A 13,899-nucleotide genomic window follows, 5' to 3' on the forward strand; every position below is an offset into this window, starting at 1 on the left:
GAGGGCCGGAGCCGTGCGGAGCTGGCAGCGCTCCCCCGGCCCTCCACAAGAGCACTTGTTAATTCCCTGTTCTCCCTTAATTACACGAAAGCAATGACCSTTCCATCATCGCTTTACAACGCCTCCGTTTAAATCCACTATTAAGGYAGGAGTGTTGTGGCTCAGACACTTTAATTAACGTGAATGATCTCACCTTTGTCCGCAGCATCTTTCTACGTGTTATTATCTCGGGTAATTGTTAAACTATTCACTGGTTTGGAGAGGTCTATGCTTTCATTAAAATGTCTTGCTTTTTCTGACCCGGTAGATTACCCGCATTTTTACACTTAGAATTTTCAGGTGATTTGAGTTAAATCAATCTGYGAGAAACCAGATGAATTATTTAAAGCACTAGTGGTCTCAGACTAGGAAATGGGATTTGGTCAATGCTTCTCCAAATTTTAGAAGTTTCAAGGTGCTCCCAGRGCTGGCTGGGAAATCAACTCCCCATTGACCAAAGCTATCAAAAGAACTAACGGAACAGTTTAAATTCATTTGAAAACTCCCCACACTTGTGGAAAAAAAAAGGCATTCATTAATTTTTAACATACCCTTTTTTGTTTCCTCTCTCACCGGAAAAAAAAGGCTGGGAGAGAAACCAGGGGCTCTTCCCTCAGGAAACAAAAGCCCTTCCAACTTTTTTGAGCTTTTYAGAAATGCTGCTCATGGGGGGTTTTTTAAACTGAAATTACATTGAAAATGTGGAACGATTAAATAAAACCCAGCCCAAACCCCCAGCTGATATGTCCTTTCAGGGCACACTCTGATGTGGATGAAACTTGTTTCTGACCAGTTCTGACTTGAAAATGTCAGTTCGCTAAAATCAGGGAAAATTGAGATAATTTTTACACGAACAGTTAGGACTGACTAAAGCATCTTGCCTGCAGCCCCTGTCAGCCTGGAAAGTGGGCAGTGATTCTGCTTCTCTGCTAAAACGGGGCCCAGGGGGCTGCAGGAGGCTCCGTCCTTCCCAAGACTGCCTTCATCCTTACCCTGTGTGTGACCAGCACGGGTGTGCCATTCCCAGGGCTGGGGTGGGTCTGGTGCTGTGTCACCCATTGCACTGAGGAGGAGCTCTGAGTCATGAAAACCATGTTGGGTGTCAGGGCTGTTGTCAGCCCTGCCTCTGAGAAGAGCCCCTGGCACCCAAAGCCACCTCAGGACAGAGAATGGGGAGTGGCAGTGCCACCCGGGGACAGGGCAGGGGGCTCTGCTGAGGGCAAGGGCAGCTTGGCGTGGCGGTGATGGGAGTCATGGTTAAATGGGTTAATTACGTTCCTGTTGCTAGGAACACGGTGAATTATGTTAATAGCAGCATCTGGGGAAATTACATCTTCATTAATTGGTCCTGATTGCTGTTTGGCAGATGCGAGATGCTTCTGACTTTAACATGCAGGACAAAATTTATTGTAATCAGTGCATGCAGTAAATGCACAAATACTTTACCAAGCCTTGCTAATTGACTCTCTGAAGAGGAAGGGATKGCAAAGACCTGCATGAACATCTCATCCTCGTTCTCCTGCCCCAGCCAGGACAGGCTTCTCTTCTACTGTTCCCTGCCCTAGGGCTTCTTCTGACAGAGTTTTGCACACTGTTTTGAGTTAATAATGGTAATAACATGGTTGGCAGACACAGGAAGGCAGTGGTGGGGCTGAGGATGCTCGTGTGGATGGGCTGTACCCTTGAGTTGGCCTTGTTTTCCTCAGGGCACCCCCGGGTGGGAATGGGGCTGTTGGGGTGTGAAGAGACTCGGGTGATCCCCAACAGGGGTGATCCCTAACAGAGGTGATCCCCAATAGGGGTGATCCCCAGCAGGGGTGATCCCCAGCAGGGGTGATCCCCAATAGGGGTGATCCCCAGCAGGGGTGATCCCCAGCAGGGGTGATCTCAGGTGCTGCTGCAGCTTTCAGTCAAGGGAGCAGCAGCAAACGAGGGATGAACCACACTGCAATGAGCCAGCACACCGGGAAGAAAGCTCTGTTCTTAGCCACGGCAGAGATCCTAATCCCTTTGGATAAACCCCAAAGCTCCAGGCAAATGCAGAGGTGATGCAGAGTCCCTCATAAGTTACGAGGCCGCTCGTCTGGGGACAGCAATAAGTTGTGTTATGGCCTTGCTWGCTCTGCCTTCTTTTTACACAGCACCATCTTTCATTTTAATCGTGGGTTTTCAGSCAGCTCTCTTAGGGCTGCTGCTAATTGGGCTGGATTCATGTGTCCCACCAGGGCATGGGACAAGCCTGGCACTGCTCAGGAGGGAAGGGTTTTACTGCCTGGTGCTTCCAATGGGCACAGCCCAGGCTTTGGGAGCAGGAGGAGGCAACATGATAGGGTGAGAGAGGAACTCAGGAACAAGTTTAACTCTCTTCAAGGTGCCCTTAAAGCTCAGAGGTACCCACCAGTGATGGGACAGAGTGGCTCCAAGTGAGTCAGATATCCCCCAGAGTGATGGAAAACCTTTACAATTAACCTTTCTGRTCTGGAAAGATGCAGGGCCACCTRTTTTACTGTGAAATTCGATTTAAAAGTTCTGCTGAAAGTATCAGATTCAGACCTTCACAAAGCAGTTTTCCTAGGCCATCACAAGGAATGAGAACTCACTGCTGGGAYGATTCCACCAGAGCTTTGGAAGCAGCAAGATTTGCACCCTCAAAACCCAGAGCTGGGTTTTACTGAGGACCTGTAAGAGGTGCTGAGTGGGGAGCTGGCCAGGTGTTTCCATACACTGCCCCTGTAAACACATGCAGGACCAGGACAGCTGTGATGCATGTGAGATTGGGCTGCAAAGCCACGCTTCTGGCTTGTGGGACACGCTTTTACTGCACCAGGGCTCCCCAGGTCCCTCAGCACAGGGGCACTGGGAGGGCAGAGCTCCAGGGCTTCTGCTTGTGCTCTCTGAGCCTTGGGAGACTCAAAAAAATTCTCTTCCCACTCCTTGCTACCTCTGTCCCCACTGCCCTACAGCCCTCCCTGAGCTCTGAGTGCTGTGATCCTGCCAAACTGGCTATTCCAAGGTGACCAGAACTTCCAGCTCCCAGTCACCCTAGCAATTAGATGGAGAAATTAATGTTTAGTGGGTGCATCCCCTTGGGATGTCTCCAAAAACACAGCTCTGAAACGTGAGGCTCTATAGTCAGAGATGCCATCATCCCACTGCCCCTTCAGCCACTGTGGCAGTGTGTCCCTGTCTGCCTGTGGGTGACACCTCCTTGTCTGGAGGACACACRAACGTGGTGTAGGAGATCCAGGATCCTCTTCCTCCCCCATCTGGATGAACCAGATGGTAAAACCAGGCYACTTGTTTGCAAAGGTCTTTCCCCACCAGCCACCCTTGTAATAACACTGGAAATGTCAGGAAACTCCCGTGAGAGGAAGTCTGCTCATGCCAAACACCTAAACAGTTCACAGTTGTAGCTGAGAAACACAGCAAGGAGATTATTGGCTGGCAAACAGACTGAATTGTAGACTGCTTTTATTTTAAAGGGCAATTAGCACTGTGGAAGGAATCTCTCTGCCTCTTCAATATGCCACATTTGTTAGTTAAAAGCTCGATTTATGGTTAATGTCATATAATCACATATGTCAGGGCTCTGCAGTTGAGCGGCTCCSTGGCATAGAGAAAACTGTGCCAGAGCAGAAGTTCTGAGAGGCAGATGGGGGCAGTAGGGCTGTGAAATCAAATGGTACCCACCAAAATGGAGTAGGGCGGTTTTCAGGGGAAGACCAAAAMTCTRGAAGTTGTAGCTGTTTGGGGKTTTCCCCTCCTGCTCACTGCAGAGATGAGACTGTTAAACCTGCAGATGGTTTTTGCAGCTCCCTTTTAGTGAGGGTGGTGCTCAGGGCCAGTAGATGTCAGACAGTCCAGGAGAGATAAACCAGGCTGGCCCATGCACCACTCTGTACACCTGRTACTGGGGCAGGGTACACACAGTGCAGCAGCCTGGACGTACATGGGGAGATGAAGGTGCTGCTCCACCCCACTGCTTGGACTGGGCCTGCGCTGGAGTGGGGCTTTAACTTCAACACCAGGCACTGCAGTGTCCATCTCTTACTGTCACTCAAATAAAGCACAGATGACAAGCATGTCACCACTGTGACCACCCTAGTGATGGCTCCAGGCTGCCCTGCCCACTGCTGACAGTGAGTGGGAAATACTCCTTTTTGGGGGAGAAAGTTTCCTGTTAGTAGCTGCAGGGGGCTAGCACTGGGCTCCTGCTCTTCCTGGAGACATGCTGTCACCAGAGAGATCAGAAATCATTTATTTTTAATGTCATGAATATGTAGAAACTTATCTGAGCTTCTGCACGCAGTGGCCATGAATCTAGAAACAGCGTCAGGAATCGTGGCATTCGGCATCCTGCAAATCGGGTCAGAGCTATAAATTTCCCTCACTGGTGCACAAGCCATTTGCCATACGTGACTTTCTGAATTTGTGGTCATTTCTCTCTCTGCCCCTGCATGCAGAGTGTTTGACTGAGATTTTATATTGCACCTCTGAGACACAAAGTCCTTCTGGTGCTTTTGCCTTGCATCCTAAACAGCCTCACTCGCTCTTCTCYCCGTCCCCTGGCCAACGGCTTCTGGCCACAGCCTGGCCCTTAAATCATGGGCTGCACCTGGACAGGCATAAACTGCCACTGTCCCCAGACACAGAGGGTTTCATTGGAGCCGTGAGGGATGTGACTGAACACAGCTCAGCCTTGGGAGAACGGCTGCTCCTACGCTGAGCCCAAGATGGGTCCTCTGGCACAGGAACCAAAGGCGATTGGGGCAAATCCTACAGAGACCCTGACACATTCAGTGACCCCTGCCAAGGACAGTCATTCCAAATACACAGGGAGGGAATGTTCAGCGTGGATATTGTGGGGGTATGCCAAGATGATCTGTGTGTTGGGAGGAAAGCTCAAGAAAAGCAAGTTCACACTGTGGAGACTGGAAGATGATGCTGCCATCCTCCTCCTCCTTCACTTTACTGCCTGTGCTCCTCCTCCCCCACCTCTATCTCTTCTAGACATAAAAGATTTTTTACTGCAAGACTATTTTTGCTCAGTGAATTAAAATGAAGCATTTGCAACCCCTCCTCCACAGTGCAATTGCTCCCAGCAGCAGTGCTCTTCAGCTGGTCCCAGCCACTGTGGTCCGCCTGGGAAAGGCAAGACTAGCAGCAGGATATTTGCTAAAACCAGCTCTSCTGAGATATGCCCGTGCTTCAGAACAGCTCTGCCCTGTTCCACAGCCTGCTCCCCATGAGCCTGGGCTGYCCTGTTCCACAGCCAGCACCCCATGAGCCTGATGAATCATGAAAGGCAGCAGAGGTGACCAAGATGTTTCCTAACTGATTTTGAATCTTTCTGTCACAGCAGTGCCAACACACAAATAGGAACTGTATCAACAGGATTGTTTATTGAATTCTGGTCTGGTTGCAGTGGTGCAACCCCATTGAGACCCTTTGGTGTAAAAACATGACACAAAAATACTGGATTTTTTCACACGTTGCTGAGAATTGTATCTCACCTGCAGGTTGCCCCTGAGGATCACACACAGGGGTTATCAGGGTCTGAGCCCAATTACAATGGCAGAGCAGAACACTGGAAACTGCACATTTTTGGGTCAGACAGAGCTCGTGTGACCTCTGCTAACACACAGCCACTCCTCAAAGCCAGGGTCTCCAGCAAACTACACAGTGCTGTTTCCATCAGGATAAGCTTTCTGTGCTTGCTAAACATGAACATTTGAGCCTTTTCAACTTAATCCTCTTCCAAGTGTATTAAGTTTTGAGGGAGATTTTTGAAATGGCAAGGTTTCCTCAACTTCTGATCTATTGGTGCAAATCTTACCATAATTCATCAGGGCCCTGCCAATATTCAGTCTGAATAAAAGCAGCGAGAAAGCACCTTTGCTGTCAGGATTTTTCAACTATAAATTGGTGGAAACTGATCTTTGTGAAAATGGCTCTAGCTTCATGTATTTAGCAGGGAACACACATCAAGCAAAGAAATACCAGCTGGAGAGCTGGTGGTGCAGGATTATGTTACAGGATCAGGATGACAGAAATGGGTTTGTTGGTCTCTAGCAGGCACAAGCAAAGGGAARCTCTGAAAGCAAAGGTTTCATAGRASCTGTCCCTGAAGATGTCTTTTGAAACTGTTGTTAGGGAAATGCCTCTCTGTTGCCACCACAAACAGAAACCAGAGGCAGTGAGAGCATCCCAGAAGATGCCAGCTCTTTCTTCCCAGGTTTTGTTCAAGCCTCCGTGCACAGCTTCAGTGTTAACCCACCTTCTTGCCTRTATTTCATGTTCCCTAACTTCAACCAAAGAACAACCCAGCCTTCCAAAACAAATCCAAGGACTGCTATACTTTGAAGACAGGATTACAGCAACCACTTACAACCAAAAGAAAAAAAAACCAAAACATTTTAATTGTTATGGTAAAGAGAAGGACAGTGGAGGAAAGTCATAGCTGCTTTGCTTTTTCCTTAGAGATGGAGAACTGTGCACATCTGGCTTTAAATATATAATAGTAACTTCCCAATGGCCATTAATATCCTAGCTCCAAGAGTTTCTGAACTAGCTAAAGGCTACTTTCTTGCTAAGGGCTTTTGCCTCACTCCRATCTGGAGCTTTGTGACAAAACTGAATTTATTTAGTGGAAGGGAGGAAGTAGATGCACTAGTGAGTGCACTGTCACTTGGCTGAGGTTTAGGTTTATTTGAATTTATTATTTCTGATGCAATCAAATGATCGCTTATTGACCATTTTACTTAAATGTGGTCTATAGTCAGATCCACTACAATCTGCTCCCTCTCTTGGTCCYCCTCTGCTATGTGACCACATCCCAGCACTCCCTCTGTTATCTACCATGAAGCCAGACTTGTTTCCCAGCTCAGAGCTGTAGGACGCTGTGAAGATCCACCTGAACAGCACATGCACTCACTCTGTGTGCTCTCTCTTGTTCACAGCACTAAGCAGCTCCATGACTGAACACACYTTTCTCTTCCCAGCCATCACTAACCAGCTATTCTTCTTTCAGCTCAACTTCAACCTGCACTTAACCATTAATTGTGTCTATCTGTACCTAAAATTATTTGCAATTGAACATTCAATTATTACAGATCATGAACACACAGAACAAGGCTGCTGTTTGATTTCTGTTCCAGAAATGATAAAGCACTCCAGCATCACACTCTTGTTCTCTCCAACAGCAGCTGAGCCACTAAACTGATGACACGTGGGTTAACCAGACAGTCTAACAAGTCATTGGTAGAAAGGGCTGTTTGTGAGGAGCATGGACTGCAGTCTGAATCCATTTGATGTGCAGCTGTCTCACAGTCATTACTCATTAACAATCTCTTCCTTTTGCAGTGTAATTTGCCAAAATGCTCTCCTTCATTTTCATGGAGAAGATCTCTACCGTCACTTTCAACTGCTGCACCCATCACGCTTGTTTTGTGAGACTGTGGCAAAACCCTAACAAGATGAGGCCCAAAAGGCATTTTCTGCAGCTCTTCTGCTTTGGGTGTTGGAAAGTCCCATTCCTGGGTTAGTAACGTGCAGCCCTCTGGCTCACAGCCAATTTCTCTTCTCTTTCTCTTGCACGAGGCATTTGTCCTTTGCTCTGCACCAGTGCTGCTGGAACATGCCTGCCCTGACACACTTGTCTCCTGACACTTGAGGTATGCAGACACTGCTTTATTCAGGTACTGAAGGTTGATTTCATGGGARGTTGCCTCAACCTAAGAAAACAGCCAGAAAACACTCAGTTGAAAGGAGACATGTTCAATTCAGCCTTGCATGATTATGTTCCATGAATTACTTTTGCTACATGAAGGGATGGAATTTCAAATTCTTTTTCTCAATGCAGTAGAAAGACTCAGGGGGAGCTAGCAAAATGCCAGTAATTCTTTGTTATTGCTGCTATAATGGGAGCAGTAGAGGRCTTACCTCTGTGGGATTTAGCCAGAGATCTCCATCACTAGGATTTTCTGCTGATTTTATGGCGCATACCAGCATTCGAGTTATTGCCTCTTCTACACGGGCTTCATGATCTGCATCCTGCCTCAAGAGAACAGAAGGTTTTAGGGGATAGATCAGCTCTTGGGTCTCTGCAGAAAGCCAAAAGATCTTAGGAAGAACATAGATGGCCTYAGCTGGAAAGCCACCCTCGTGTGTGAAGTCAATGAAAGGTTTCAGACTTTCTTCCTGTGTACAGCCCCCACATGGGTGACAGCACAGGCTTTGGTGTGACAGCTCATCTGAATATGAACTTGCAAAAAACAGTATGTGTATATAATCTGTTCCCTCATTAGTGCTTTGTTAATTGAATCTGATGCTTGAAATTACAATGCAATATTAGCATTTAATTAATGTATGCATTTAAACAGCTCTTTAGGACTAGAAGAGCCATAGAAGTACATAACACATTTTTGTATCTACATATTATGTCTAATTAAAGTAATTAAAGCACATAGGATGTTATAGCAAGGCAGCAGCCATCTAGGAGCTACATAGGCACAAAAGTGAGTCTTAAGGAAATTTAGGAAATATTTTATCATGTAACAGCAGCTGACAAACTGCTGCACTTCTGAACCTTAGCAAAAGGAAAAGCATGTTTCCTCTGAAAAATCTCCTGCAAAACTAAAAACTAACTTAATAACAGGCTCTTTTTTCAGGCCTTCACTTCCTGCATCATCCCTCTTGGGCAGCTGGATACTGCTAGGTTAGGACAGCAGAAAAAAACTTTATAGGATCTTTTTTAGCTTTCTTTCCTATTTGAGTCTTGTCTATGAAAGAAAAGAGAGTGTGGATGGAAGGGTAGACTCTCCAAACAGGATGYGTGTCTTGGTTATCTCAATGACAAGTGCCTGGAAGTGGATACATAAATTTGCTTTAATAGAGATGCTTAGATTAGTTTTGGAGGAAAGATGCAACCTGGTCAACGCACAGCCCTGATAAATCTACCTGTGGCTCAGGGAATCTGTCAAGCAAACAATGTATCTGGCTACTATGAGTGCTGAAGGCAGCTCTTTCTCCTGGAACACTAAGCAGAATTTGGGATAGAGGCAGGAGGAAGCGCTCTTGGCATTTGTGGGTTTGGATGCTTGGCTTTTTAAAGGCCTGGTAATAAAAAGCCACCCAAATACAGAGTTTGGCATCTACATGTGGAAATTATTTAAGGTGTTGCATTCTTGGTATTCATCCTGGCCTGCTGAATAACAGGGCTGTACTGATTGCATGACAGTATGTTAGAAAGCAAGGAATACTTTTGGGTAGCTCAGAACATCCAGCTGAAAACAAATTAAATTTCTACTCTAAACTCTTGCCAATATAATTAATGGTTTCACTGGGACTGTAATTGTTAGTGTGATTCACATCTGTCAATATGAAAGCAGCTGGTAACAGCTGCGAGCAAGAACTGCTTGGTTTGGTAATGGAAATGTTCTCAGAATTGTCTTTCAGAATCCATGTCAGAATTAATTTTTATAGATGGAACGCCCAACACCGARCAAACAGTGCTGCATCATCAGCTGCAGGGACAATTTCTGTAAGGAACCTTCACCTGGGCTGCAACAGCCACGTTTGCTCATGGCAGATATTGATATTTGGGRAGGTGTGTGTCACTCATTAGCAAGATCCAGCAAACATCCTCTGCTTTTGATGCCACACAAATACCCACTCTTGTTGTCACCAGACACGATCTTGGTGACCTCTACAGGGTCTTTATGACAAGAAAGGCCACAGAGTTTAGCTCTCCTGGCAACACACAGGAACAGTCAGAAATGCTATAGCTCAGCCCCCACCCCTGGGAGCTACCAGCCAGGCTGATCCCATCACAGCCTGCTCCTCCAGAGGGGGACAACGTGTCAGGCACAGYTTAGGGTACAAGTGGGTGGTGACATCAGGGCCTTCCCAAGCCCAGGGCACACAGCCAGCTCCTCGGAATTACCTCAAAGCCTCAAATTCAAGGCAGGCTTAAATGCTGCTCTACAATATAGCTGGTGCTTTTTCTGGCAYTGCAAACAGTCTGACAGCATTTAGAGCTGAGTAAGAGCCTGGTTTGGRCTGTGGGCCTGCTGTCCTGGCTAAATACATAAGTTTCATCTGGAAAATWTCTCCATGARGGAAACACCCAAGTGARYTCTCTTGCKCTGCAAAGGCTTGGTTTGATGTTGRTATGAGAAATGCATCGTGTGGTCTTGGAACAGCCGCTGAACGCATGTGTTCTTTCCTCTGCAGATTTCCAGTCTAATAGGTTTTAGAAGCAGTAAAAAAATAAAAAGGCAATGAGYATTTTAGTGAGGCAGCTTTCACAGGCTGTTTCAAAAGGTCTGGTTTTTTTTTTAATATTAAGCTAGGATTAACAATACAGTAATGTGAAACAGAAAACCTTCTGGAGTATTCAGATGAATACTCTAATGGAAGATGTCCCTGCTCATTGCAGGGAGGTTGGACTAGACAACCTCTAAAGGTCCCTTTCAAGCCAAACTATTCCATGATTCTATGATATCCCTGGAACCATCCCATAWATACTGGTTAATGTGAGCAAAAAAAAGCCTGGGGAAAAGAGAATTAATTAAATACTTGAGGAAATCCAACCTCAGGCAAATCAAAACTATCACAMAGGAATGAAAATTCAAAAATCCTCTTCCCCTCCCTTCCTACCACATTAATCTGATTTAAATTCTAATTTAGCTTTGCACATAAGCATGTCCTTGAGGGGAAGTTGCTGTTTTTTTGTTCTCTATTCAGTACAAAGCTGGCCAGCCCTTAAGAAACTGGACATGAAATGTTTAATTGTTTACCTGATTGAAGTAAACTTGAAAGGGGATTTCTGCTGAATGGGGGCTTCAGATCTGGAACCCTCAAAGTTTCTTCAGGAAAAAATATATCTGTAAGTGCTCTTCCCTCCCCAGCCTCTGAACACAACACACCTAGCAGGACTGAATGTGGCAGGCAAAGGACAGAAATCCCTCAGAAGGGCTACATCCCCATGACATTAAAAGGAAAATACCAGTTCAATCCAAGAGTTTATGCTGACAGTGACAGGATCAATGGATTCCACATAGTGCCACCAGTGCCTTGGAACGAGCAGGACCTGGAATTAGAGACATTACGTTAAGCAGAAGCCTGAAGGAAGATGTAAGGTGTTTCATTTTAGGCGATGTGGGATGCAGAGACAGAACTAAGCCAAGGATACAGTGGTGAGAGGTGATATTTATTGCTCTCTTTTCAAAAGCCTTTACTCAAGACTTAAATGTCTACTCTATCAATACTATCATGTAAGAAATGGACTTGATCCAGAACCACCTTCCATCCAAACTCCTTCCCACAGAGTCCTGAGTAGGACCATAACTGCTGTAGGTAAGCAAAATCCAGCAGTTCAGAGGGGATGCAGCTGGTAGCAGTATATGAGGGCTTTAGAGAGTCTCAGCCAAGCAGGAATTCTTTTGTAGACTCTCCAACTGAGCAGACTTTCCAGTTCCTTTAGAAGGACTGCCAGCTGTTTTCCCCAAAAAAGCAGGTATCCTTATGCTCATCTAGGTGACTAGGTGACAATAGGTAGCTTTAATTCTGGTAAATAATCACCAGGATTAAATCTGTCACTTTTAGCAGACAGGCTTTTAAAAGAAAATGTCATGGTTTCTGGGACAATCTCGTTTAGATCRGAGCATTAAAACAGTATCAGGATGATAGCTGTGACATAAAATTGATTCCAACCCATGGTTTTTATGGTACAAGACATTGATGTTGTTTTGATGATAGAGGACAAGCTTTGCAGATTACTGAACATTAGATTAACATGGAGCTATCAAGAAAAGCATAAAAGATATTTTTTGACAAGTAATAAAAATGGTCAGAGACAGATAAAAATATACACTTCACAATGGGGAAAGYGAAGCAATGATCTGTATCTGAATTGCAGACAATTCTTTCTCTTGGTAGACACAAATTACCTAGAAGAATGTTCTGCTCCCCAGATAGCTCTGTGCTTCATTATATCAAAACACGGCTAATGAGAAAATGTCTGTGGAGGAAACAATGGCACCAGTCCTGCAAACACTTACAGGACACTCGGAACACTCTCATTTTTGGGCTAGATGACAAAATGTTCTCCACAGGCTTCAATTTAAGTCAAACAAAAAAAGCGCTGGCTCTCCAAAGGTCAAAAACATTTGGAAATGGTTCTTAAATCCAGTACAGCATACAGAACAGAAAAGGAAGTCAGTCAGTGGAGGGTCATTATTTTAAAAATATCACTAGTTATTCCTGACATGTAAGTCTATGAAACCCCACAGACTGCAGCCAAAACATGTTTTCCATGCTGAACAAGTTTCAGAGATTTGTTTATCACCAAAACATCCCCYTTAAATGAACAGTGCGGTTGCATTAGCAACAATGGGTTTATCTGTTAGGAAGTGTTTGYCTATGTTTCACTGACTGCAAAATCACACAACCCCCTGCCCCCAAATGCTTATCTGCTCTATAGGGGATCTTACACTGAGCTCTGCTAAAGAATCTGGGTGCCCTCCAAGTGACTGGATGTAATGATGAACCGGGAAAACTTGGTTTTACAACAGAAGAAAGCAGAGCTCCTGTAAGTGGCTGTTTGCAACAACAGGATCCTTCCTGTGAGACTTGTGTAGGAACAGTGAGTTTCCAGCRTGCTGGAGGAGTGGATGAACACACTGGGGAATTGGGCTGTGCTGCAGAGGGACTGTGTAGGAAGGGAACACGAGCAAGACACAAATTCAGGGAAGTGTATAAATGTTTCAGYAAGAGATGCTGCCTGGAAAGCCAAGATGGAAATTAGGTATGGAACGTGCTGGCTCCACACGACTCACATGCAAAACAGAGACAGAATTGCTTTGGAGAGAGGAGGTACAGCCAGGAGGAAAACAGAATCCCTCCAACTTGTCCTGTGTTTTCAAACCAAAGGGGAGGAACTTGGTCCTTCAGAGACTGATCAGATTTCCCTTGCCAGCAGGTTAAGGGTAATAACTGCGAAGTTGTGTCTTTCTGCAGCTGGCACTCTTTGCTGATCCAATTTAGGGAAGAGCTATAGAGCTGCAACTCAAGTAGGCAAAAGAGGTTCCATAAAGACACTTGCTCTCCCACTTTTATTTTTGAACAAACTTATGCTTGTTAAAATAAGGATTTATAACAACAAGAACACTGAAATTATCAAAGAGCCAATGGACTAAAACTTTAAAGATGATGAAGAAATGGAAGAAGGTAATTAAAACAAAAAATACAGCTGGGAAGTGAGAAAAACTAACAAAAGATGAAAAAAAACCAAAAAAAAAAAATCCAACCAAAAGAAAACCCACCAAAAACCCCAGCAACCCAGCAAAGAAAGAGGTAGGATTCTTCTACATTTACAACTAGTACATTCTTCTGTTTCCAAATTAGAAGCAAATACACCCATAACAAAATGAAAACAAAAACCCCACCGCTGCTGCCTCTAACAATCAATTCCATAACAAAATAAAGCAGACATCCATATGTTTATGAATATGGGACACAGATTTAGCTACATTCCTATAGGAAATGTGAAAGTAAGCCACAGTGAATAACGCACACAAATGCAGCAAACATTTTACAGGGAAAATGTAAAGTGCAGTAAYAAGACAGAACTACTCCAAGCTAAGAGATAATCTTGTGCTACCCTGCTTTCTACAGAATATGTCCAACTTTGTTAGTGCTGGGAAGATACTGATCTAAACAGCAACCAATCAGATAATTTTAATATTTAGGCTAGTGACAGCCAAATATAGCAAATGAACTTAAAGTAGGACAGAAATCCCAGAACAGATAAAATGAAATGCTGTAATGGGAGGAAAGAAACCAAAGGAACAGTTGGGA

At 45.0% G+C, this 13,899-nt stretch overlaps 1 protein-coding gene across 2 annotated transcripts in view; it reads right to left on the reverse strand.

The window, feature by feature from the left end:
* Window positions 1–5,404: 5,404 nt before the first annotated feature.
* Window positions 5,405–13,899, reverse strand: part of HSPBAP1 (HSPB1 associated protein 1) — a 34,755-nt gene continuing 26,260 nt past the window's right edge. The window contains exons 5-7 of one of the 2 annotated variants that reach the window (XM_057368562.1): window positions 11,048–11,131; window positions 7,981–8,091; window positions 5,405–7,772 (exon numbers count right to left, since the gene is read on the reverse strand). In XM_057368562.1, the coding sequence (XP_057224545.1) occupies window positions 7,218–7,772; window positions 7,981–8,091; window positions 11,048–11,131 (750 nt within the window). In that variant the 3' untranslated portion in view covers window positions 5,405–7,217. The remainder of the gene's footprint in view (window positions 7,773–7,980; window positions 8,092–11,047; window positions 11,132–13,899) is intronic. The other variant, XM_057368563.1, reaches the window with a different exon arrangement.

Source organism: Malurus melanocephalus, unplaced genomic scaffold, assembly GCF_030028575.1.
Source record: "Malurus melanocephalus ecotype Western Australia unplaced genomic scaffold, MMel_1.1 scaffold_94, whole genome shotgun sequence".
In the NCBI taxonomy this organism is placed as follows: domain Eukaryota; kingdom Metazoa; phylum Chordata; class Aves; order Passeriformes; family Maluridae; genus Malurus; species Malurus melanocephalus.